Here is a 27,694-nt window from a genome sequence, read left to right as displayed (position 1 = left end):
CCACTGATGTAAATATCTATTGAATCTATTGTATATCCCACAGAGGCTACATTGATCAAATCTAAAAAAAGTCTATAACTGCAAAGCCAGACTCTACATTAAATGATTTCACACTGCCAATAACTACTTGGTTAAACTGGGAGTGTGTACAATATAGCATTTTCATGTGTTAGTGTTTAATATCCAGTATTTCTTTAAACAGGTCTGTACACATTTGAGATAGATGGACATGCATGATTTTGTAATAATAAAAAACTGAAAAACTGAACATAAAAAAACATTTATTCACAAACCCAGGAATCCAGAGGAGAGCAGGTCACTGCCCCCTAGTCCTTGTTCCGGTCTCCAGTTTCACCGTCTAGTTTTTACGAATATCAGCATAAACCACCGGATCCATCTTGTGGAATGAGTTTGCACTCTTGCTGCCTGAGTGATCAAGCTGTGCGTATATCACCGGTCCCTGTTGAAGGAATAGGATGGGGGGGGATGGGGGAGGGGGTGGGAAATCATCAGATGGCGATCCACTGTACTTACTTTTCATCAGCCTTTGCTCAAGCAATACCGCTCAATGCTGAGATGAAAAGCAGAAAACACATTTTATCATTGTACTGTGTGGTAATAATGTTTCACGCTGTAAACATCGTGGAGAAAAGAGCTTACAGTGCCCTCTGCTGTGCAGCACAGTCACAGAAAAAAAAAACAAAAACAAAAATGGGGGGGAAAAAATCATGAACAGAGTTCTATATAGTAATTGGTTAAGGTAGGAATTCCCGTTTGAATCCAAGCCCTCTATACAAAAGTAAAACACTGAGCAGGCTTGTCTAGCACACACAATGCAAAGTCACGCTACCTTCCCTGTCAAACACCTCACTGTCAAAGTTCTGCATTGTGCACGCTGTCCTCAGGCCACAGCTGCTTCAGAAATGCACGACAAACAAGGTTTCAGCTCATCCCAGGGCCTGCCTTCTAAGGCCTGCCCCAACACGTCACCGAACTCAAACAAAACAAGCAAAGAAACCAGGAAAAGACATCTCACAGCCCCTGTCCAGGATCAAATCCTGCACTGAAAGAAAAGGGAGTCTGCACACTGAACAGTAACTAATGGCAATGAGTGAAGAGTGAAGTATGACGCATATATATGTATGTACACATACACATATACCTTTTAAAAGATTTTTTTGGTGGGGGTGGGGGGGTAGGGGGTTGACAGCAGATGTTTTGCACTCCCAGCTCCTACCTGAACAGGGGCGGATGGGCTGCTACATCTCGAACCCTCCGAGCTGGACTCCGTTTTCTTCCCCAGTCGCGTTGCTTGTGAACTGATACTCTCAGTGGAGGTGCAGCTAGTTTGTTTTTTTTTTTAATTTGGGCAGGTACAGGGTTTGGGGTTCAGGTGACGCATTTAATATACATGGTTGAGGGGTTGCGTGGCAAGCAAGCGTTGGCGGGCGCAGATGGATGGCACAGACACGGACACACACACACACGCACACACAAAAAACAGACACAGAGAGACAAATGCAGTGAGAGATGAACACAATGACATCCCACATATGACAGGGTGTACACTTCGCAGCAACACAATCACCACCCGTTCCTGGATGGTAACACTAACACTGAAATAAGGCAAGCACATATAGAGAACACTGATAAATCACATGGATAGCTAGCAGTTTGTCTCACAGTAGTTTCTTCACTGGTGCCCAAACTAAGATAAGATGGTAGACTTCACAGTTCTGAAAGATTGATTGATTGATTAGTCTGAAGATTGGTTTATACTAATACTGCAGCCAAATGTGAACCAACCACAGGTGAAACTTTTGATCAGCCACTTCCATAAAAATAACACTACATTCCCATCACTTTGCCCAATTGACAGTGACATGATCACAGCACCTGATAAGCCTTACGTGTACGTTATTGTGCTTAGATAATGGGAAAACAAACTGGTTTTCAATGTGATCACTTCACTGCTATCCTGTTTCATGTGTAAAAAAAAAAAAAAATACCTTAAGTCTTGCATCACTCGAATGCAAACACATTACAAACATTTTTTTCACCACCTGACACAGTTTCTGAGAATTCAATCTGAAATCGAAAATATTCTCAAGTTTCACTCTGAATCTGTAGGTCTGTGAATGCTTGAATTTTGCGAGTGGAATTTTGTTCCCAAAAGACTTCACAATTTGAATGACTTGTGAGCACAATTCAATGATTGAACACTTTTTTTTACCCAGGCGTTCCCCACAGCGCTGCAAAAACAGGTGCAGGTTTGTTAGAGAATATAAAGCATGACGTCGAGATGAGTTTTGTTAATGAATGAGTGGCAGACAAGACAGTCAGACAATGCAGTTAATATTAGATGAAAAGCCAAGCTTAACATAGCACTTTTTTAACCACCAACTCGGGGACTGTTATGGGAATCTTACTACTGCCCGCTTGCATCCACACCGTGTTAAGTATGAGACACCGTACTAGAGAACATTAAATGTGTATAACTTTCTACGATACTTTGTTTCTCATTGGTTAGCTACACACAACCTTAAAAGCTGCACATCACCATATTATGGTGACCAAGATGCTGTAGCTCGCCAAAATACTTCAGTTAAATGCCTGTTTCACTACTTGAAGCTCTCCAAGAAAATGGACATCTTTCACTAGTAACACAAAGTACACATGCTAGCTAATTTAGCAGTACACATAGCGCAATCTTAAACAGTTAAATGATGTTAAATATTTAATTGATAAGTCCCTTTCATCTCCCAAAATATAAACTAGTAAGATTAAGTAGCTGACTGACAACACAGCAAAACACATAAACAGTTACTAAACACCAACACCTTAGAATCTCACTATATCCACTGTATATATTGGAAGGAGAGGTGTTCTTGCCAACAGCAAGTTCTATGACGTCAAGTGTGAGTGGTAAATACTGTTTACACAGCATATATCCATTTGATATCCATCCTGATTCAGGCAGTAAATGTCCTCTCTCACCCAAATAGGCCTATTTAATTATTTTCTGTTTTTAGATTTATTGATTCCAGAGTTCCATTTCTCCATTGATTTTTATTCATATGGCTGATAACACCTAGAAATACATGGAAAATTTGACAAAAGGATATTCTGAAATTCACAATCAAAGTGACTTCAGTTTTTTTTTTTTCTTCCTAGGGCCTGAAATTTTCCTTTTTTTAAAAAAAAATAGACCCTGGGTTTTCTAATTTCCTCTAGAAAATGCGCTGTGCTACATGTTCAGCACTTTGGGACAACCTTGATTTAAAAAATACACTATAACAATGTCACTGTTTGACTGCAAATCATAAATATGAATTATATTATTGATAACCAGTGTAAGTCGATGTTAAAGTATAATTGACAACTTAAAGAAATGCTTCTCACTTTAAATCATTATGGTGAATTGGCTGGATGGAGAGTCAACACAGCCAGTTCCATTCAAGTAACATTTGTATCATCTATGAAGTTTCTTCAAAACTTGCATTTTAGGACATTAGGATCCAGCTTCCATATTTCTTTTGGAATTACATCATTTTACAGTATGTATATATTTTATCACCCCTCCTTCTGACCCAACTACTTGGGAACCCCAACTGAATGTGAAGACCCCCCCCCCCCCCCCCAACCTCTGCATCGAAGGGGCAGTGCAGGACAAGGGGCAAGGCGCATGCACTCCTCTGACGCACATGCAAGCCAGTGTGACCACTCTTCCTGCACGTCCTGCAGTTCTCCAGGAGGCAGACACCAAACAGATGACGAGCACATCCCCCAATGCTGTCAGAGTACCTCACAACCTGTGCGAGCGTTGCCACAGACTAGCCCTCACTGACCTACCCGCCCCTATCCCGGCCAGAACGATGCCAATTTTCGAACCCCAGACGCAGGGCTCAGGCTGTGCTAAGGACAAGCATGTCATGGATTTCTGAATCCCATTTTATTTTTCCGTCTCCATTCTCCATAGCAAAAATTCCACAGGGATCTATCCAAAGCACATTTTTATCTGCTAAAAGATTTCTCAAAGATTTTCATATTTTTCCACATGCTATATTTATGAATAGATATTCCACTTTAACACTAAAATACAAGGCTGCAGTAATTTTTTTGACTAACTGAACGGTACACGATCTTATGTTTACAATAGATGTCATGACTTTTATATTACTGTAATACTTTTGATGGCAAAAAAGGCTTCCCCTTTAACAGTTCCCAGTTACAGCTGGCTGATCTTTTCTAAAAGCCCCATTGAAGACTCGGACACATCATAGCTGGCTGCTCCGCTCCAACCAAATCCAGATCAGACTACTGCAATGCATTGTTAGCGGATTAAAAAGGACATGGCTGCCTACTGCACAAACATCTGAAAATTCAGCAAGACAAACTGAATTTTCACCATTATTACTGACTTGTGTCTAACACACATTTTAGTAGCAAACTTGACATGGTTAAATCCCAGAGAGGCAGACACCCAAAAGAACCCCAAAGAAGAACACCCTTTAAAACAGGCTTTCAAAGAGAATACAAATAGCTCGGTGCCAGCATAAACCCTGTTACATGCAAGACAGACAGCATTAATGTCAGCTGTCCAAAATTAGCTTCATTCATGCCACAGTGACATACACCAGGAGGATAAAGGTTAAGAGTTTAATGTTAAGAAAATTCTTCTGTAACAAGAAATAACCAAACCATGAAACACCAAATGGAAAACCATCCACTCTGCAATACAGAAGCTTCACCTTACAGAATGTTATTACTGGTTATCGAGAACTAGGCCAGGTTGATTTAAAAAAAAAAAAAAAAAATCAATTTGATGCTTCATGTACGCTTCTTAAGGCAACCATTTTAAAGTCTTAGTAATTTAATGTGTTCTCCCAAACCAAAGTCATGCTCACTCCAAATAGAATACACATTAAATTCAAATGTGCAATTTCACAGGGTTTTACCATTATAGTTTTACCATATTTAAAACCACTTATAAAACAGTGCAATTCTAACCAATTGACATGAATTAACACACATGCAAATGTGTCATCACCTCATTATACTTCAGTTCAAAAATAAGCACTGGAACCTTTAAGACAATGTGAATAAAGACTACTTTCCGTTATGATTGTAACTTGTCAGAAGATTAAGAAATTGCTAAAATTGAAAGAAAACTGAAAATGTGCCTTACCCTTCATAATCGTGATTGGACTCTTGCCTCCTTATTATTAAGTAGGTGACAACTGTAATGAGTATTAGACCAATGATAGCCCCAATTACAGCTCCTACAATGACTGCTGTGTTCGTCTGGGGAAGGGCCTCTGGAATACAAAGTGGTAGAGACAATAACCATCTGGCAACCACACAGAGAAGAGCATACACAACACACCTAGAAACCCCCTTAAGCCACATCAGAAGAAACAAAACTATTTAAAGAACACATCCTTACAAAAGCAAACAAGCACAGCCTTTGCCTTGATTTTTCACATATGGCCTCACAATCAAATGTCACAAATGGTTTAACTGGTAAAACCAATGCGTTTCAGACAGCAGCCTTAATCAGGGTAATCTCAGTGCCTGGTCAATGACAGGACAGTCAGAAATTACAGTCAACAGCCACATTTCCACGGCAGAGTCAGGACACATTTACCAGGGCATAGTCATGCCAGGGACAACAGCACCATACCAAAGGCTGGGTACAAAAGCTCCCTTGGGTTTTCCACTGTCAGCCCAAATCGAGAACCCTTTGGCCTGCGTAGTACATCATATGCTGCCCAGATCCTTTACTAAGGCCTAGATGTATGCCTGTAGGCCAGTGAGCTACCTAGCCAACTTCAAACTTGATGTTGTAGCTAGCAATGTAAATTAACATACTTTTCACAAATCCTCTGACATAGCTAGGTAGCCATACCCTCATTAGTTAAAATGTGTTACAAGTTACTCTACTACTACTTTTCTTCTATGAGTAATATAGCTTTGGATAGTTAAACTTGAGTTAATAGCTAGCTATTAACTACAGATGTGTCATATCTTACGAGTAATTACATTTACATACACACATCATTGTCCTGCCATCTTTATGAAACTACGATTTGATTTTATCAGCACATGAAACCCAAACACATTTCTACAAACAAAAAAGACAAATTTCACCACACACTGAATAAAAATGCAGACAGTTATAGTTTAAAATTCTGGGAACTTGACAGCAGCTACAAGCCCACCTTAAGCCACAACCCCTCCCTTGTGCCAGCTGGGCCACTGAAGGATCAGGGCACGGAGGCAGGCATCAACAAGGCTTGAAGTTCCAGTTTAGCCCTGCTCCAGGGCCCTTGGAGGCCTGGCAAAAACAGTGTAAACCTCAAAAAGCACGATACAGCCCTGGCAGGCACTGGACAGACCCTGCTGTGGAACTGTGGCTATAGCATCCAATTGGAATGACTTAAACCAGTTATGCACAAACATACGTATGGGACAAGCTGCATAAAATATGTACACTCAAAATCAGCTTTTCTCAATCCTGGTCCTGAGGACCCACTGCATACGCTTGCTCAAAAATCAGCACAGAACTAATGTAGTTTGAATGATTCTTATTTCAATATTGATTGGGATATTATACCACTTAATAGCTACCTGCTAAAAGTCCTTTGCAATTGAAATGGGGTGTGAAAGTGTCTGGAATTATTTAACCATCCAATTAAGCTTAACCTAGGTAGTTACCTTGAAATGTACTGGTACAAATACACTTCCAACAATGTTCATTTCGCAAAGATTCCATGGCAGATTAATTGTGGGGTGTCAGAATGATGTCAATAACCATCTAGGAGCTTGATTCAGCTGAACTGAGAGCAAAGCTGGAGTGGAAACGGCACAGCGTGTCTGCAGAACCACGGCTGAGAAACGCAGCTGCAGTATTAACCTAACGACCTCGCTGTGTCCGAATCTGGCTTCTTACGCCGCGAATCAGAGGACAGGGAAGGAGAACTGCTGAATATACCTTTCATCACGACCCGTATCTGCAAGCGCGAGGGCATCACATCGATGTCAGGGGGATTCTTCACGTCACAAGCGTAGGTGCCATTGTCACTGAACTGCATTTTGGTCAGTTTTATTGAAGCATCCTTCTTGTTTAGGTCTCCAATCCACTCTACCCTTTCTTTAAACTGGGAAGATGTTGGAGGGTAAGGCTTTCCACCAGAATAATGGAAGATCTGTACAGAGAGATGTAACAGAATTGGAGGAAAACACAAGCATTATTAACTTGTCCAGTAGGGATACAAAAAGTCAGATTTTCATATATTTGTGAGCAGAAACCATAATCTGACTATAACTGAAACAAGTCTTACTTGAACCACTTTAACACTATTGGAAAGACAATTGAAGGAAAAACACACATTGTAAAATATTTCTGGTTTGGTTAATGCCTGCTGTGAGATACATCCTGCCAACACACATGCTGCGAGCAGGAAAAAGATCACGGAAAGGTTAAAAAAATACCAGCACGGTGCATGGGCTGCTAGGCATTTGTTTACTAAATAACTTGTAGAATTGTGCAAAAGTTAAAGCAAGTACATCCTTTGTCGTTATACTGTTTAAAAAAGTGGATATTAAATATAAATGATCTTGTCCAGAGGAACTGGGAAATGTACTCTCACTACAGATTTGCAAGTGTATGCATCTCTCTCTCTCTCTCCTAAAGCATACTGTGAGGCAGGGTGGGCCCCACTCATTACTGCTGAGATAGGCCAAATAGCTCTCTCAGGAGAGAGGAAATGGGAGGACATCACAGTCATGTTAGTTATAGCCAGCCCCACAAAAAGCAGGAGGTAAGCATGAGGAAATCAACTTCTTCAAAATTCTACGTCTCTCTCACACACACACTCACACACTCAAGACTATGAAGGTTGACAAAGTTATTAAAAAAAACAGTTGGGAAATTCCCGCGCACTTAATCCGTCATGACGATGTTTCCCAACACACAATGAAAATGGTATCGTAAGTGACTCACAAACACTCACCACTGGAGACACTGTCAGAGGGCTGAGTTGCTTAGGATTCAAATTCTCTCTCAAACAGCCAAAAAGATTATTTTTACAAGACTGCTGAACACATGGTGACAGAACAGTACCACTGTTGGCAACTTCCTGTCACAGCTTGATGATACTGCTCCAAACAGCAATGAGTTCAAAGTTCAAAAAAAGAAAAGAAGCTGAAGTACTTCTGTGAAATGTCTACCAACACTACATCCTCTGCTTAAAAAGCCTCATCTGCTATCATTATATTCTCTGCTTAAAAAAAAAAGTTTCCCTGTGTGTAAAACATTTGCTGCAAAATTCTGAATGCAGCTCACTGTATGATATCACTATATCATACAGGACAAGACCAACAGATACAGAGTGTATAACTGACAGAAAGCCACAAAGTTTAAAAGGGAGTAGAAAGAGGTGAGGAAGCAGTAGTCTGAAGGGTATACCTCAAATGGTACCCCTGGCTGTTCTCTGCGGTACTTTGCCTTGGTGATAACTTACCCAGTGTGAAATGTTTCCTACCTGTTGAGTAACACACTGCAGAGCATCTCAGTGGCACATATATTACAGAAACATTCAGTGGAGTGCAGTCAATTGAAAACTGAAGCCTGTAAGAGCGACTGAGAAAGGAAGACATAAATTCAGAGTGTTCCTTGGAGGAAATATGGGGAGCTGCTACAGGAAGTCCCACTCACTGCAAGGGGAATAACATGTTGATGCCTTACCGTGATTGGGGAGGCGTTTGATCCCTCCGCAAGAAATGTCCAGGACACAGACGCACCGCTGCTGATAACTTCCCTCGATTTGAAGGTGCACTGGAGTGTCCCTGTGGTTCCATTCTCTACTAACAGCTCAGAATCTGTGTATACATCTATTGCAGCAGCCGGAAATGAAGCTGTATGAAAAAAAAAAAAAAACATGCGATGAAGAATACAACAGTAATTTGTTTTTTATACACTTAATAACATCAGAAATTCTTAACATTACAAACAGTACATGGACAGTGTTAGTCTTGTCGTCTTGGCAGTAGAATTATTATGGGGCTACAATATATTACATGCCAATTTCAGTTGTGCGTTTAGCACTTCAGCATGCTTTTGCAGTTTAGTCTTACACACTTACAAATTATACAACCAGTGATTAGCAGCGAGACACTCAGGAACGCTCTTTCACCTCCAGGGCTATATGCAAACCCACCGCAAAAGATGCTTTATGCAGACAAGCACTTTCTTACCTGAGAAAGTTGTAATCATCTTCCTAAAAAGAGCAGGGGGTGATGTTTGCCCTGAAACTTCACTGGCCACATGACAATTAACTGCTGCAACTCACACACACCCAAAGGGGTGGTTCAGCCGCTGCAAAAAAACCCAATCTAACGCCTGTTTTCAACAACTGTTTCAACTGAATATTCTCCGCGTCAGAGAAGTGAGAGGAAGGTGACAGAAGAGTGAAAGACATGCTGAGGCAGCAAAAAAACAAATAACTGGACACTTTTCCTACCCATTCTTCAGATGTGGACACACAAATAAACTGCTTGAGTAAGGTTAAAGAAAACAGAACCATGATTAAAGAAAACTTTCTTTAATCTTGAGTAACATTAATGAAAACTCAGTTTTCAAAACAGCTTCCAGTACAGTTATTGTGATAATCACACAGAGACAAACACAACAATCTCACACAGCGTCAGCCTGGAATGCTTGAAAGAGCAGCAGCAATTTAAGCAGCCGCACTGTGTGTACCCCATCTGATGTTCAAAGTTGTGTCCACTTTGGAATTATAAAACTGAGAAGGTGCTTTACCCTCAAATCAACACTCAGACTGGTTAATAATAACCTTGTGTTTTTTCTTTTATTTTGTAGATATACCAAATAAATGCCAGAGAAAATCCCAGCAATTCAGCACTGATTAACAGATACAATCTTGGAAAATAATCTCACACTTCCAAAGTCACACCTCACCTCTTCGCAAACACTTGACAAAAACATTTAGGCAGTATGGAGTGGCTGGAAAAAAAGCTTTCACATGAATATATAAGTTTAGCCATCTACCTTACCATCCATCTTGCACACTCTGAAGGAGCACACTGGACTCTGGACACTATGGATATATTCTAGGGATTATTTGACTGAATCTGTAGGCCTAGCAATGGTAAAGTATTTTCAGTGTTGTAGTATCTGGTGGGTGACAGACTACCATTTTAAAGCTCTTGTCACATACAGTTGGCTTCTGAAATAATTCTGGACTCAAATGACCACCACTTTGGAATACAGCTGGTCAATGCTGACCTTTGTGAGACTCCACGTTATTCAGCTGTATATACAGACAGCAACACTTTTAGACATATTGCAGGTTTAAAGAACAAATCCACAGTGAATCTTCACAGGCCAACAAATGAGGAAAACAGTTATTTTCATCAAACCAATGATGAATAACACTTAAGTGGTGAAAAATGCCTCCACTGACAAACCTGAGTGCCAGGAAGCAAGATTTAAAACGAAACAAAATATTTTAATTTCACCAAACATCCTCTCATTAACCTATTTAATTGCTAGAACTATTTATTGATCATCAATATCCAAAAATCACTTTCAGCTTTCCCAAGTTTTGTTCCTGATACAAAATATCACTGCGTGCTACCTCACATGCTTGAAGGGGACTCTAGAAAAAAGGGTAATCCTGGTGATTATCATACATAGAGTGCAGTCATTTTATCACGATAAAATACCTGGTATTTCACATCTTAATTCTTGATCCTGATTCTGATTTGGACACCCTTCACTAACACTCTCAAATTAAATGTGCCTCATACATTTCAGTCTCAGATTCACTTCAGATAGTTTCCAAATAGACTGAAATCATTCATCTAACCACATCCCATGTTCAGGACCTCATTTACCAGTAGTTTTTGAAACATAAGTATCATACTGACAATCATTTTGGTTGTCATTGCTTGCTTGGGTCACAATATGTCAGGAAATAAAGCTAAACAAGGAATTATGAATCATGGGTGTGTATTGATTCAATTTTTCAGTAATTTCTGTTGGAACTACGTCATAATCTACGTGTAAGTCTGACTCCTGCTGCTGTTGGACAAGAACACACACTCTCTCTCACAGATTCTACTCAGCTCTTTGGCATACTAACTCATTAAAAAGGTTAATGAAAACCATCTGACAACATGCAGACAACCTGCGATGAATTCCGGAGCCTTAGAGCTCACTGGTATTGATTGGTAGTTCAGACTCATGGCTTGTAACGATATGTAGGCAACCACTTTACACAGATTTAGGACGTGAACACACAAATTATGTCACAATTCAAACTAAATTCGACATCTAGGTAATTTAGCTTCTGAATGTGAGCTTGAATGCCGAAGGCTACATTTCTGATTTGTTTAAATGAATCACTGTGAGCCCACAATCAACCCGAAAGCAAATCTGAAAGTGCGTGAGTCTCAAATGCTGGTTGAAGATGCAATTCGCTAGATAACTAAATAATTCATATTACCTAAATTAGCTAGTTACTTATAAATACCGGATAGCCTTCAAACGCGTTTGGTTTTGTGTATAAATAACGGCACAATCTTTAACAGGAATCACACTTCAGATTAAAAATCAAGGAAGTGGTTAACACGTGATAGGACTACACACACCCTATGGTAAACAAGCGAAATACTTAACTATTTCTGCTTAAATAACCATACCCAAACCTAGATAGACATGATAAGATAGCTAGCTAGCTATACAGACTTGTACATGCTACGAGAGTGTTAGGGTAACTAACTAGTTAGCTGTAACCTTCTACCCACTTAGATTAATGGCAATAAAATACACCGGGTTAGCCAAACAGAAATCTGCAATCTCTTATAAAGCAGGCGAGCCACTGCACCGCCTCAAGAAAACAGGTAACGTTATTTACCTCGCTTGTATATAAAGACCACTCTTCCACATACACACTAACATGCTAACGTTAACCATCTCCCAGAAGCACACGAAACATCTGACATTAAAGTTGATAACTAGGTAGATGATTAGGACCTAACAAGACATTAGCCAACCACGATTCACTGTATAAGCTAACTAGCTAATTAGCCAGCTAGCTATCCAGACTAGCTAGCTGGCTAACCAGACGCCTTCTTCATTTGCGCCCTCGTTCAAATGCCTCTTGCGTGTCATTAAACATCAAAGAAAGGTGATATCTTACCGAAAAGAAGAACTACAGCACATCCAAACAACATCTTGTACAAATGCGCAGTATTTTTTAATCTGATCACCATTCTCAAGGGTGTGTATTAAAATAATATTTGCTCTTTGTTGTACTTCTTGCACTCCTTTAATGTCGTTAGCCAACTAGCTAGCTTAGCTATCGTCCTATCTTCCCTCGCTCGCTTCCTGCATTTCCACAGGAAGACCCGCCACAACGCTCCAATTGGTGCTTGCGGTGTAAGCGCGTCCCCCAGCCCTACAGGCTCGTACACATGTCAGTCAACCCATATTACGATCGTGGTGCATTTACACGGTTGCCAGATCAATTACTTGTATGTTAGATTCTGGGATATTTTGGAAATTACGGATTTCTTTAGGGTGACAAGTTAGGTGAATTTTTGGGGTCGTAAGGGAATTTATGATAATCACCGTCTGCCTAACATCTTTTACCAGTATAGTTTATAGTCCAAATTAATAAATGGAAAGTGCTAAATTATGATGTAGGAGAAGGTTGTGCATTGTCATGGTTTCGTCTCAAACGAGCAGACTTATTCTTACGGTCACCCTCCTGACTTTTCTTCTTTTACATTTTTATCACATTTTTTCAAAACATTAAAGACTAAACTGATTTGAAAATCTTTTTTTTCCCTAAAACATACTAAACAAATCAGCAAAACCTAAACTTTAATTGGTTCATGTTACACCGAAAAATAAAATCTTTTTCGCCTTTTCAATTTTTGAAATTCGATTCCTTCAATTAAAATCACATTTCATATGAAATTGTTCTGAACATCTAATTCTTATTTCTTTCAGGAATACCCCTATCTCTTAATTGATATGCCACACCATACTTAAATGATGGTTCTAAAAGCTTATGTGAAAAATAGTTAGCAGCGAGTCGACATTTCTAAATTAGACGGAATAAGATACTCTGTACTCTCAATTTACCATTTCTAAACCCCATCAAGGAGTTTTTCTCAGTTTGGAAGTCGAAAGTGTATGATCTACCGGGCAATGATCAGAAAGCCACCTAGTTTCAAGCAATGCATGTTTCATGCAATAATACAGTCCACTGTATGACAATAGCAATGCCAAACATGGATATACTAAATACAAAGGTTTTTTGCAAAGTGCAAGACAAATAAGCATTTGCTATAATGTGGGTGAACGTTCATGGCTCGGCATATATGAATGCAAAGCAAAAACCTGTAGGAAGAAGTTCGAAAGAATTACCTGCACACATTTTACAGCGTGGCTCGTTGGTCTAGGGGTATGATTCTCGCTTAGGGTGCGAGAGGTCCCGGGTTCAAATCCCGGACGAGCCCATCTTTTCGCGATTTTAACGTTATTCCCTTTCTGTCAGTCACGCTATCTGTCTATCTATTCAATGCAATGTGTCATAGGATTGTATATATTGTGGTTTATATTCGCTGGTCAGACCATGCCTTGCGTCTTACATTTTCCATTTATATGTAGCCCTGTCTCCCGGCAGTGATTTTGGGTATAAATTAGCTGGGTAAACGAGGTTATGCATTTACCTTTACATTTGACTTTGACTTGACTTTGATTTGGCAGACGCTCTTTTCCAGAGCTACTTAAAACTGTATTCAATAGGGTATGGGAATTAGCTGCACAAACAATAAGCCATGAGTGCCATTCTTGAAAGAAAGTATAACATGATTATTTAATTCCCTCCACATTCAAGTCAGTGTTACCTTTAATGTCAAGCACTGGTATTTGCAAGAAAGCCGTCTTTTGTAGCACCTACTATATAAAAAAATTAGATAGACTAAAGAAAAACCGGGCTCGTCCGGGATTTGAACCCGGGACCTCTCGCACCCGAAGCGAGAATCATACCCCTAGACCAACGAGCCACTGCAGTGCAGATCGCATGCGCTCTTATTTTACTAGTAACATATTGGACGTATGTAACATACGAGTTATATTTGTATAATGATGCATTACCGAGTTAACTTACTAGGTAAAAGTGCTGCTTGTTGAATTTGCTGACTTATTAATGAAGGAGCCAAAAAGGTCTATTACAGGAAACGGATAATTAGCTAACTTAACATACCTAGAACTCAACGAGTAACGTTAACGTTCGCGAAAACCAATGTATCCATAGCGAATCGTATATTGTCCAACCCCCATACTTCCTTATGTTTTTTGTATACGTTTTCTGTTATCAAAGAGTCGATTTCCCCATAGCGGCATTCTCCGCAACCGTGTCTTACAGAGTGCCGCAAAATGCTATTCAAGCCTCTTAAACTTTAACGTAATTTTGCTAACGACAGAAATGACCCTCTCTCGGCGCAATTCGCCCAGCCTGCAGCGGTAAAACATATTGCAATCAGCTAGCTAACGTAACTTCACATGAAATGCAACTTTTCAGAGCAATGCGGCAGTTAAAGATAAATGAAGATGACGGATTCCTGGCATGCATTTATTTCATAATGGTAGAAAGCAGACCTACATATGTTTAAGCTTTGTAATGGTATTCAGAAAACACAACCATGTTGCTTATCAGCTCCTATTGCCGCAAACGCACGGCCATTTCTTCTTTCTTACTTATATTTTGGGCATTGTCCGCCATCTTGTTAAAGAAATATGATACATCTCCATCACCCAATTTTCTGCGACTGACGTCATCGAGTGATATTGCGAAACCGCCGGTGAAAGTTCAGCTGGTCTACGTTTGCGCCACCAACGCACCACGTTTAGCCACTACGCATTCAATGCGGATGTGTTGTTCACTGTTAATTAATCAAGAATATTTACTGGCAACTGTGTTTGTATAGTGGGGGATTAACGTCTGACTAACACGGGTTATTTGTTTCAAGAACTATTGTAAGATTATCTAAAGTTTTCTTGTGGCAAGAATGAATATGTATCGCTAAAGGAAAAGTACCGTATTCCGTATGAAACCTGTCGACATACACTATAGTACAAAAGTATTTGGCCACACCTGTTTTTCAGGGTTTGGGCTAGGCCCCTTATCTCCAGTGAAGGGCAATCTTAATGCTTCAGCATACCAAGACATTTTGGACAATGCTATGATTCCAACTTTGTGGCAACAGTTTGGGGAAGGCCCTTTTCTGTTCCAACATGACTGTGCCCCAGTGCACAAAGCAAGGACTATTAAGACATGGTTTGATGAGTTTGGTGTGGAAGAACTTGACTGGCCCGCACAGAGCCCTGACCTCAACCCCATCGAGCACCTTTGGGTTCTCATCCAACATCAGTGCCTGACCTCATAAAGGCTCTACAGAATGAATGGGCACAAATTCCTACAGAAACACTCCACTGAAAAAAAACACTTCTTGTGTTTCTCCACTCAAGAAACACTTCTTGTGGAAAGAAGAGTGGAAGCTGTTATAGCTGCAAAAGGGGGACCAACTCCATATTAAAGTGTATGTATTTGAATACAATGTCATTATAATGTAATGGTCAGGCGTCTGAATACTTTTGTCCATACAGTGTATCTGTCTGCCACCTAGCTAGTCTCCTTGATTTTACACAGAAACAAGCAGCATGTCTAGCACTTTAAAGTACACTGTAAAACTTGGAGTCACAATATTAGAAGTGCTGCGTGACCAAGTTCCAATAGTTGGCCTGACAAAGTCCCTGCTAGCTGGTAGAGACACGTGCATTAAACCATTACATTTTTAATGGAAAACGGTTTAGGACATAAGAAATTACTTTAGCTGGTAGCAGCGATTCTGCCAACACGTAGTCACCAGATCTTCATAGTCAGTGACTCTTTTGAGCGGAACGGAACTGGGAACTGTGTACTGGGAACTCGTCAGCATAGTCAGTTAATCTTTGGAGTCTGAAGGAACTGTTGTACTGAGAACTTGTCAACAGTACATCAGGTCAGTAGGGGAAGCTTAGAGTGTTCGTAGTCACCGGATCTTTTGAGTCTGAAGGAACCGTTGTACTGAGAACTTGTCAACAGTACATCAGGTCAGTAGCGGGAGCTTAGAGTCTTCGTAGTCACCGGATCTTTTGCATTGTCCCAGCATTGTTTTATCATTTCAGCCATTGGCTAGTTGTCATCATGAACGTACTGCAGATACAGAACAATACTGCTGTTTTGTGATAGGCTGCTTCATGGACAGACCGCATAGCTAATATCCACTGGAGGGAGGGTTATAGCTGCTATGCCAGCTAATCAGCACGCATGTTTGCAAAGAGGAAGGAACAAATCTTTTAGACTAGCGATTCAGTACACTCAGTTCACCTCAAAGATTCGTTCAAAAAGATTTGTTCACGAACTACACATCACTAGCTGGTAGTGATTCAAGTGAGTGCAGAAGAGCTGTGTCTTCAGATGTTTCTTAGAAATAGTGAGGGATTCGGCAGAACGGATGACATGTGGAAGGTGATTCCACCATCGAGGGACAAAGGCAGAGAAAGTTCTGGATAGTGATTTTGTGCCGCAGTGTGATGAGACCACCAGACACCATTCGGTAGAAGAGTGCTTGTAATAGTGCGTTCAGGTAGGTTGGTGCAGCTTTGTTGGTTGTTCAGAACGCAAGCAACAAGGCCTTATTACCTGATGCGGACAGCTGCATGGAGCCAGTGGAACAAGACAAAGAGAGGTGTAAGGTGGGTCCTCTTCAGCTGGCTGAAAACCAGACGTGCAGTCACATTTTGTATCAATTGCAGAGGCTTAATGGTGCGTGCAGGAAGGCCAGCCATGAGATCATTACGCTAGTCCAGTCTTGAGATGACAAGAACCTGGACAAGGAGTTTTGCAGCATACTCAGATAGGTAGCACCTGATTTTCCAGATGTTGTACAGTGCAAATCTGCATGACCTGGCTGTTGTTGCAATGTGGTCCTTATAGATTAGCTGGTCATCAAACACTACCCCCAGGTTCCTTGCAGGCCTTAGATGGAATTAGTGTCGTTGAGTCTAGCTATACGGTGATGTCGTGTTGAATGGATTGGCTGGCTGGGATGATGAGGAGCTCTGTCTTAGATAGGTTAAGTTGAAGGTGGCGTTCCTTCATCCAAGCTGAGATGTCTGAGAGGTAGTCAGAGATTTGTTCTGAGACTGTGGAGTCATCAGGATGGAATGAGAAGTAGAGCTGAGTGTCATTGGCATAGCAGTGGTAGGAGAAGCCGAGTGCCTGACTGATTGGGCCCAGTTAGATTGTGTACAGTGAGAAGAGGAGGGGGCCAAGCACTGATCCCTGAGGTATACCAGTGGTTAGCCAATGTGACTTTGATACGCCACCCCTGCAAGGTACCTTGAAGGAGCTACCTGTGAGGTAGAACTCAAACCAGGAGAGTGTGGTGCTGGTGAATACATTTGAAGGTTGACACCATGCTCATGTTTTCTGCGGGTGGCAGTGTAGCATAGTGGTTAAGGAGCAGGGCTTGTAACCAAAATGTTGCTGGTTCATTTCCCCACAGGGCACTGCTGCTGTACCCTTGGGCAAGGTACTTAACCCACAGTTGCCACAGTAAATATCCAGCTGCAAAAATTGATAGCATTATAAAAAGAAAAAATGCCTGTAGTTGATGGATAAGAGCGCCTGCAAAATGCCAATAATGTAATGTAATGTTCTCCTCTGTATGTGTTACAAATAATAAACACTGGATCCATGTATTATTGTGGACTAGTATGGCATTCTGCTTATACAACTTAACTTTGGCTTTAAAGCTCACAGATTCCCACTATGTAACAACATGTACATTATCCTTAGCTGCTGCGCTTTCAAGGAACTACATTTTCCTCTTCACTATGGAATTGAGATTGTGGTTTTACATGGGGAGTTCACAGTAGAAGTATTTCCTGAACAGGTTAGAGCAGAATCACATTTCATAAGAATATGAAGGATATGATTTCACTTCCTCTTTTGCCAAGAGTTGTTTTATTACATTTTTTTAAGCACATCTATTCTGTACAATTTCCAGAAAGCTGTTCTCAGGAAGCAAAAAAACATTTGAAATCCATATATCAGGTTAAATGTTACACTTTCTCCAAATTATTGTTTGTTTATATCAACCTCCATCTTCCAATAATATAATTTATGAGTATCTGTGTGACATCCTTAGTGAATGCAACCGCAGAAAAGAACTCGCACTTCAGGGTGGCTTTAACATAAACTGGCAGGTTATGCTGAAAACTTACAATTTTAATGAGATGACAGCTGCTCTGATGTGACTCAGCTATTCAAACTAAGGACCAACCAGAATAACTAATTCATCAAAAAACTCAGATATATTTAATATTCAGCAACAAACCTGAACAAATTATTTATTATATCATAACACTATTACTACTAATAAAAATGGATTATAGTAATAGCGCCTTTCAGTCTGGCAAGGTTGTGAAAGGGCTTTACAATGAAGAAGGAGGAAACTCACTTCAGCCATCATTAATGTATAGCACATTAGACAAGCACAGAGACATGAAAAAGGTGGTCAGTACAAGTTTAAACTAGTTAATTTCAGGCATGTAAGAAACTTTGTCTACTGATACAGCTAAACTGTACATGCACTATGTGATTTTATCTGTTCTACTGCTTAATAAAATAGTCACATCCAGAAATAACTGGATTAATGCCTATTGAGACAAGCAATGTCTGAAAGTGTTAGACAAAAAAGTCACTGCAACATTAGGTAATACAATTCATTAGCTTTCCTATAAGTTTGCAGATGTCTTATTTTTAAAATTCTGAAAGATCTGCCTGCTACCCCAGTAAGATGGTTCCTCAAACAACAAAGAACAGAACAAGAGCAAGGGTGAGAAATGACTGTGATGTGCCATACAGAAAAGGATATTTAACCAGACTGTCTCAGTTAGAGCCTCTTCCTCTTGTTTCTGGAAAACATTATGCTTCAAATATGGCCAAAGGTAACTCAATGATTTTCTCATATCTAATGACACTGTACATCTCTGTGACCTATTCATACTGGATGCCTGTATGTCCTATTACTGTATTCTATCATTTTATTTTTGTACTTTGTATTTTTTATTTATTTTTTTTTTGTAGAAAACTGCATAGAATGAATAGACTGTAGGGATCCCTCCATAAACTAAAAAGTAAATGAAATGTTAGAATTGAAATGGGTGCTGTCCTGGAATATTTTTTCGGTGTTCTAAAGGGAAGCCATAAATTGTCTGATGTATAAATATCAGTTTGTTGTTATATTAGTATTTTGTTCCTGTACTTTGACTGCTGAAAAAAGCAACACAACCCTGTATTTATAATGCCGTAATAATCCTTTTCAGGTGTAACACACTCCACTTTGCGACTGTAGAGCACCCCCTGTTGTTGGTGCTCCGCCATAACTCATTAACAACTACAAAGCGGCCTAGAAGTGTGTGCCGCTGTCTCATTGCGATTGCTTGTTACACTGTACTTTCAGCTAACCACCAGGGAGAATAAATCAGATCTGACAAAATGGCCACATTTTTTGGAGAGGTTTTATCGGTGTATTCGCGGGCTGTGGAAGAGGACGAGGACGAAGTAGAGGATGAAAACGAAGAGGATCAGCAAATCCGAAGAGAAATGGAGCTGAAGAGGTAGCTTGCTAGCTAGCCATTAATTTTCTTGCCACTCAGCAACCCGGCAGTACGTGAGTAGCCAGTTAGCTAAAACGATAGTGAGTTGTTGAGGTACTAGTCATCTATCTTATAATCATGAGGTATCTAGCTGTTTGCATGTTTGGAATATTAGTTCCGTTCACTCCCAAATGTTTGTGTACCTTTTTTTTCTCGCTAGCTAGGTAGCTACCAGCAAGGTAACACCATGTATTAGCTAGCTGTACATACCGTGGACGGCGTGTAAGCACGATTCAGAAGGAAATTATTAGCCACTGGCTAGCTAACAAATTACTCGAGATGTTATAGCTAGCTACATTCATTTTGATTGGACAACTGGTTAAGTGGTTGTCGTTAGCAGTGTTTCCATTAGTGCAAATAAATAGCTAGTCAGTTAGCAATGTGTGATTTACAGAAAAAATATTTTTTGCTGCTTCATAGCACGGATCACATGTGCGGTCCTTTCACTTTCAGTCTCGTGGATTGCACTGAAATTCACAGTGATTGTTCGCTCACTACTTTTATCTTTCTTTCTTTGGAATGACCCACATATACTGAGAAGGTCAAGTATTTGCAAGAAGACACTGCAGTGTTGCCACATTTTTACCATAGTACCAAGTAAAAACATCGTACTGTAGCGCAACTCTCTCATCATGCATGGATTCTAAGAAGTTAAATATTCTGCTCTGTTCTCCAGTTTGGCTGGTTGAATAGATGTCATCAGTTGAGTAGCTACATGGCCAACAATGGAAATTCAATTTCAGCTCGTTGTATTGGGTCTGAAATTTTTATCCTTTTCCAAAAAAGTTGGCATGTTTCCAAAACTTGCTGACATGTTCATTCATTCAACCTGTTGTATCTTTTCTCTTCCTCCAATAGGGCGGTCCACGTTGAGTGGTGCTCAGAGGTCACACAGTCAATGATGAACTCCAGTGAGAAAACTTTACAGTGTTCAGACTTTGTGATAGCTGTGGGCTGTAATGCGGCAGGTAAGTTGACACGCTACAGACAATGCCACCCATGTGTCCATTCATGTCAATATTTTACAGCTGCGTGTTGGTTTAAATGAACGTGTCCCACCCCCTGGTTGTCCGTTTGTCTGTGTCAGGTTTTCTCTCAGCCTATGTCTTGAATTCTGGGGACTGGACAGTTGTTGGCTCAGTGTCCCTCTGGAATGAGAGGAGCAGGGGTTCAAGCAGACAGTCAGGAGTACCTCCACAGGGAGAGCCCAGCTGTGTGTTCTACAGACAAAGAGACTGCCCATCGGTGAGTGCCTGTGCTCACTCTGGATCCAATCCTGCCACCTCCCCTGAGCAAATATTCACTACACTTCTGTTTTGGCACCCAGACTCCCATGTGGAAGTTCTCGCTTCTTTGAGTTTACCACCTGCCAGAGTGCATTTTAGCAATGATATATTATGATAGTATTTCTAGCAGTTTGATTGGCTGTGGGAGGTTGTTACCGATGCAAAAGAGTGTGAGCACAAAAACTCATTGAATAAATTGTATAATGAGGACTTCAGTGAAATTTTTCATATATCAGACTGCCAAATAAGGACTCAATGCACACTGTATCTTACAAAACAGACAGACACTTGACAGTCAGACCACTGCCATATCCAGGTCCTTCATCAGAGTAAAAAAAAAGAAATAACGAGGCAAGCATATCTAAGCCAATGTAAATTAGATGCCCTTGCTTGTCTTACTTTCTGTCTACCAAAGGTCTCTGACCAAAGTGTTTGTTTTGCAAGATACGGTGTTGCCTCGAGTCCTTATTGGCAGTTTGATTCAAGAAAAATCTACTGCAGTGCACTATTAGGCAACTGAGTTTATATCCAGTTTATATTCAAAATGTTCAGGTCCAGTGGACACTGCTGTTGTGCCCCATTTTAGCAAGGTACTTAAGCTGAATTTCCTCTGTAAATATCCAGCTGTATAAATGCTTTATATGTAAATATAAAGTGGGTGGAGCATGCAGTCTCTCAGTTTAAGGCTCCCTTGATCTGGTACTAGATGACAGTGAAGAATGCACAACAATCTAGCCGAAATTCTGCCCAGCTTCTCTTTTTCACAGTGTTCTTAATTACAAGGGAATAAAGCAGCTCTCCCACCACTCTTGAGGGTAATGTGTTTGTGTAAAAGCACAGCAGCCCAGAAAGCAATGGCGCTGGTTATTGAAATCTTTTCATTAATCTTCAGAATTGCTCCCTGGCCTTGATCTTAAAACTGCAAACACATAGATGTTATGTAATCCTTCTAAAATCACCCTTTTAATCTTTTGAGAGTAGGTAGCTAGCAGGAAAATGTTACTTTCCAAACAATGAAAGATGAACAAATAAAGTAAAATTTAGCATCAGTTTACAGTTTACATGTGCAGATACACTGTGAATGGGTTATCATGCACCAGTCAGACATTCAAGTGGCCATCTTTTTCCACATCATAAAACATATTTTGCAGTAGTTCCTCTCACAGCTACTTGGCATTTACCAGCTACCAGTCACTTCCAGCTGTAGGAAACATTCATCAAGTTTGAAGAATATTACAACCTAAATCAAAGTCTGCATGTATTCTCATTTTTTCTTTTGTTCCTGACAAGTTTGTAGGTTGCAAACGAGATACATCTTGAACCAAACGGATAGCACAGGTTTTTAGGAACATGCAGTGATGGTATTGTTATGTCTGACATTATTTAGATTGCTTCACAATATGAAAGTAATCGAATGCTGAGGCAGCCAGTGACATAGTGAAGTAATTATTTGTGAGGCTCATCATGTCATTAGGAGACAGAAGATATGGCCACTTTGTCATCCCAAATATGTCAGCAGACCTCAGTAAGAACCGCATCCTAATTACTTTTTGCTTCATGCCTAAGTCTGTCTGCTAGTTAGCGCATAATGAATTGTTCCTGCAGAAATGTGTGAGTGACAACAGGGAATAAGATATCGCACTCTCAGGGTTTCAGGTACAGAACTCTGTGGATATACTCCGACGACGTTTTGTGTTCTCAAAACAAATTTTTGTTTTAATCCCATTTGCTTTGCTTACAAGTCTCCGGTATAGGTCACAGTGTAGTTTAATGTGGGGAAGAGGGAAACAAGAAAAGGATAAAAAACAATGCTGTTTTTCCATTTTCAAAGGTTATAATATGCCTGTGCACCTGCCATGTAGCTGAAGATCAGTTATTCCAGTGGACTGAAAAGGTAATGTTTTTCCATATTTTGAGTCTCGATAAGTCTTGAGGACTGTGATTGCTGAACTCTGGCACACAGATTTTATTGGGTGTCCAGTCTGACCTGCTTTCTGCAATGCAGGTGTTTGGCTACATTCAGAGGAGAGGTCTTAATGTGATGGTGCTAGCAGACTGCTCCGTGGCCGAGTACAAGACCCCAGACTCCCCTTTCAGTAGTGGTGTGCCGTTCCTGCGAGCTCTGAAGTCCAGTCTGTATGGAAGCCAGATCATCTGCCCCCTGCTGGAACAGCCCAATATTGTCACAGGTCTTCAAGCTGCGGGTATGTGCATGGAGACATTTTGTCCCCTCTTTGAAACTGATTGGATATGATTGTCAAGCTAACAAGTCTACAGAAAGGCAATTTGTTTTTGTTAACTGTTGATTTTCTCAGTGCTTAGCCACTGTCAAGTTCACAGGATCCCTGCAGTTCTCTACCAGAGTTACAGTGATGTTATCAGTCCTGACTCTGTCACCATGGAGACCTACAAACCTGCTCTCACTTGCTTGAGCAAGCTGGTCAAGGTAAGCAGTCATTCTGTATTGGTTAATACTTCAGTATTCTCATGGGGATTTATGCCACTGTATAAATCACATGTATTCTTGCTAGATGTTGCAGGTGATTGCAGGAAATCAGGGAAAGCTCTGAATTTAACTCGAAAATATTCAACATCCAACTGTCTTCATCTGTATACAGATCCTACAAAAGCAATATGTGTTAGTTCAGTATATGATTTTCTTTCTATACATAAAATGAGTGGAATTTAATGGAATTGAAATGGAATCCTTAACCTTGTCTCTGCGTGTTTTGTTTCCAGCTGAATACCTGTCCGAGTACTGAGATCCTCAAGAAATTGGTACAGGTCAATGAAGTTCAAAGTAACCTGTACACATGAGCGTAAAGAAATGTTTTTTATTCTCTGTGTCTGAATTGTTTCCTTTCTCAACTGTATTTTATAAGTAATGTAAAAAAAAAATAAATTGTACTTAAACTTTGCAACACCTTCTGTTAATAAACATTCACAACCTCATGCACATGGGATCCAAGCTTGCCCCTGCCCAGTAATTCTACAGCATGCCCAGTATAGTGTGTGTGGCAGGCTGTGCTTGAATCAACCCACCCTGTAGAAAAGGGGAGTGAGCATGTGCACTGTAGAAGTATAGACACTAGAGGGCGCTGGGTGTCAAACTGCAGGACAAGGCCATTCAACTGACACCGCCCCCCCCAATGGAAAACCAAACACCGGGGGAGTGTTCACTAGGCAGTTGTACTTTGCCACCCACGCTCAAGGCGTAACCTGGCTGAACGGGGAAACAGGGTTTTATTGCTGTAATATATTTTTATTTTGTATTTTTTTCTCTTCTCTTTTTTCCTATCCTTCTGTCATTACCATATGTTTCCCATTTGTATCCTCAGCAATGCAGTTATGTACCTTTGAAAGAGAGTCCCATCAGTCAGGTCTGCTTGAAGGCCCTCTTGCTCTTTTTTTTTTCCCTCTTGCACTGAAACAAATTGTGCACTATATTCTGGCAGTACCTTGAGAATCTAGCCAGCAGTTCAGAAAAAAATCCATTGAATCTTGAATTTTTTTCTCAAACTCGCCCACATGAATGCTTTATTACATATTGGACTTCAATCTGTGTTTATCTGTGGGTTTTTTGTTCCTTTCAACTCTATGCAACTACACTTAATTCTCCTAAAAATATGCTTCTATTCAAAACCTTTGAATGGGCATAGCTGTAGTGTTTGAACTTGAATGAGTAATGGAATAAATAACATTTTATGTCCAAGTACTATGAATATAATTAGATCTGATTAATATTTGTTAACAGCACGTTTATTGCTATTGCACAACAGTAGTGAAGGAATCAGTCAAAACAAAATATAGATTTGACTATGCAGGACTGTTGCCAGTTAGCTGAATCTGTTCTCAAAGACCATGCAATGTTGTACTTGTCCAGAAGGAGGAGCAGTTACTCTTGATTATTGCTCCTGTCCACCTGTGTCAGGCAAGTTATCGTCAGCTGTGGGCATTTCATAGTTATTCATACGCTGTTTAGCATTTGTTTTGTAACAGGCTGGTGGTTGAGGGTTTCAGATTTTCCATGAAGGTTTTTGGTCTAGATTCCATAAAAAATGAAAAGCAATAAAACATCACTTATTCACCCTGCAGAAACACCTTCTTGTGAAACAGGATATTCATGCATCCATGCATTGGTGGGTGCTTGGTAGTAATGGCACACTATAAGCACTGGAGAGTACCAGCCAATAAGGAATGGAAGGCTTTCTGCGCCAGAACACCTGCGGCAATTATTTCACATGGAAGGAGCTGTGAAATAGAATCCTCGCTATCGCAAGGTTTTATGTCCACCAATTACTTCCAAGGAACAGTTCGTGCTCGCACTCCCTCTGTCTCATCAGAGTAGGGGAGTGCTACATCGCTAATTGTCCCTCCCCCATTACAGTATGTGATAATTGCAGATCGTTCAGTGAAGATTGTGGTTCATCAAGGTCTGTGCTGCCGGAGAAACGCCAAGTGCTAAAGAACGTGCTGTCTGTGTTGATGTGCTATCTGGCATTGCCATTGCAGGCTATTATTTTTTTTCTTTGACCCCAAGTTCCACAACAAAACCCTTGATGGAACAATCTGTTATTGCAGACACATGAGATTGTGCTCAACCTTTCTGTCAGCTCTGTCTTTCCTGAGAGGGGCACTCAAAAAACCTTACACAATAAAGCACAGCAGCTTTTCGAAGATTGCTTTCCACAAGCACAGAACAAATGCTACTTTGGAAATGACACAGTCTAAAATATTTTTTTACCTCTTTTTTGGGGACACCAACATGATTCCATTTATGAATAGTCTAAAAATGTGGGAAGGATGGGAATTTCAGTGGTGTTGGAAAACCTCTGATCAGTTTACTTACACTTTTCTTTAATAATTTATGCCTATGCTGTGTAGTCATTCAAAAAAGGTTAAAAGGTTACATATGTATGAAAGTATGAAACTTGCTCAGAATCACTGATTTTATGGCTTATTCACATTTTGATGTTTGATTGCACACTGTGTGTGTGTGTGTGTAAGTAAGAACACTTTGCAATACTAAAGTCTAAATAACAAATGTCAAATTATATGGCTAAACCCATGGCAGTTCACGACTTCATTTAAAATAGTTTCAAGTTTAATTTCTCCTTGAGCACTGTGCTTTTGATTGCAATACTTTTTCCATTTTTGCTATGTTTTCTATTTCTAAAGCTCACAAAGTTTCAGGCAACATTGTTTTTTTTCCATTTCTTTTGTAATTTCATAAACCTATTCCTGTTTCTGCTGTCCAACTGGTTTTGAACTGACAATTGTTGATAGTATTATCTGAACAGCTGAAAACAACAGAAAAGGGATTACATTGTGGCAATACACCTCTTTTCCTCAAGCTTCCTCAGAACTTCTCAGTAATATCTGCACTAATCCGGGAATTGTTTCACATTGTATAGAAATTACGTTGACGTCACTCATGCACTCACAGAAGCCAAAATGGGGTGATGTCAATCAACTACTGTACCTAGTGTGTAAGGACCTAGAAGGTGTGACGCTTGGCTTGGAGCAGGTAATGTTAGCAAATAGGACTTGTTCTCCCCAGCACGCCTGTGATAAAAAAGCAGCCAGATGTCACCTGTACTGTAGCTTGCAGTCAATATTGTCCTCACACTTCCCAGTATACTGATGAAAGTGTCAATGTTTGCAGAGAATTGTGTCTGCGCTGCAATCGCATGACTCTGACGCATACTCAGTACATAGTAGGCTGCCTCATACAAATTTTAATGTTTAAATAGAGGTGTAATACAACATTCCTTGAGCAAACAGTGAACACACATACACTATATGGACAAAAGTATTTGGCCACACCTTTTTTTCAGGGTTTGGGCTAGGCCCCTTATTTCCCGTGAAGGGCAATCTTAATGCTTCAGTATACCAAGACATTTTGGACAATGCTATGCTTCCAACTCTGTGGCAACAGTTTGGGGAAGGCCCTTTTCTATTCCAACATGACTGTGCCCAAGTGCACAAAGCAAGGACTATAAAGACATGGTTTGATGAGTTTGGTGTGGAAGAACTTGACTGGCCCGTGCAGAGCCCTGACCTCAACCCCATCGAGCACCTTCGGAATGAACCGGAAAGGAGATTGTGAGCCAGGCCTTCTCGTCCAACATCAGTGCCTGACCCGATAAATGCTCTACAGAATGAATAGGCACAAATTCCCACAGAAACACTCCAAAATCTTGTGGAAAGCCTTCCAAGAAGAGTGGAAGCTGTTATAGCTGCAAAAGGGGGACCAACTCCATATTAAAGTATATGTATTTGAATGCAATGTCATTACAGTCCCTGTTGGTGTAATGGTCAGGCATCCAAATACTTTTGTCCATATAGTGTGTGGGTATGTATACATGAAAAAACATTTCCCCTGTCCAGAATTTCTTTGCCAGGCAGACACCTTTACAAAAACATGCAGGTATGTAATGATATGATTAATCTCATGTTTGCTTTTCAGCAGTTTCTCCAATTCACTTTCAAAGCACCAGTTCACTAATCATAAGTCTCACTTTTTTTCTATTTAATGTGGTGCCGTTGCTTAATCAGAGTGTAGTGCAGCTGAAAGATCAGCGATCAGTGACATTTAACG

At 40.3% G+C, this 27,694-nt stretch overlaps 2 protein-coding genes and 2 non-coding genes across 5 annotated transcripts; 2 read left to right on the top strand and 2 right to left on the bottom strand.

Moving 5' to 3' along the window:
- Positions 1-264: 264 nt before the first annotated feature.
- mpzl1l (myelin protein zero-like 1 like) lies at positions 265-12,402 on the bottom strand. 2 transcript variants are annotated; one of them, XM_036524641.1, is made up of 6 exons: positions 12,228-12,402; positions 8,750-8,919; positions 6,995-7,208; positions 5,189-5,318; positions 1,238-1,343; positions 265-460 (listed from the first exon to the last, which is right to left on the bottom strand). In XM_036524641.1, exons 1-6 carry the CDS (start codon positions 12,298-12,300, stop codon positions 359-361), a joined length of 795 nt encoding a protein of 264 aa, XP_036380534.1. In that variant the 5' UTR covers positions 12,301-12,402; the 3' UTR covers positions 265-358. The 2 variants fall into 2 exon arrangements, with proteins under 2 accessions (XP_036380534.1, XP_036380535.1); XM_036524642.1 differs by lacking the exon at positions 1,238-1,343 and having other exon boundaries at positions 380-460.
- Positions 12,403-13,482: 1,080 nt separating this feature from the next.
- On the top strand, positions 13,483-13,554 carry trnap-agg. The gene has a single exon. It is a non-coding gene; the product is annotated as a tRNA-Pro (tRNA).
- Positions 13,555-14,031: 477 nt separating this feature from the next.
- trnap-cgg lies at positions 14,032-14,103 on the bottom strand. Its single transcript has one exon. It is a non-coding gene; the product is annotated as a tRNA-Pro (tRNA).
- Positions 14,104-19,551: 5,448 nt separating this feature from the next.
- psmg1 (proteasome (prosome, macropain) assembly chaperone 1) lies at positions 19,552-23,991 on the top strand. Its single transcript, XM_036525181.1, has 7 exons — positions 19,552-19,768; positions 20,666-20,775; positions 20,895-21,052; positions 22,925-22,987; positions 23,099-23,297; positions 23,409-23,539; positions 23,833-23,991. The coding sequence occupies exons 1-7, from the start codon at positions 19,647-19,649 to the stop codon at positions 23,908-23,910; spliced, it is 861 nt and encodes a 286-aa protein (XP_036381074.1). The 5' UTR covers positions 19,552-19,646; the 3' UTR covers positions 23,911-23,991.
- Positions 23,992-27,694: the final 3,703 nt, after the last annotated feature.

The sequence above is a fragment of the Megalops cyprinoides genome, chromosome 3 (genome assembly GCF_013368585.1).
Source record: "Megalops cyprinoides isolate fMegCyp1 chromosome 3, fMegCyp1.pri, whole genome shotgun sequence".
Classification (NCBI taxonomy): domain Eukaryota; kingdom Metazoa; phylum Chordata; class Actinopteri; order Elopiformes; family Megalopidae; genus Megalops; species Megalops cyprinoides.
This window is presented reverse-complemented; position numbering and strand designations above follow the sequence as displayed.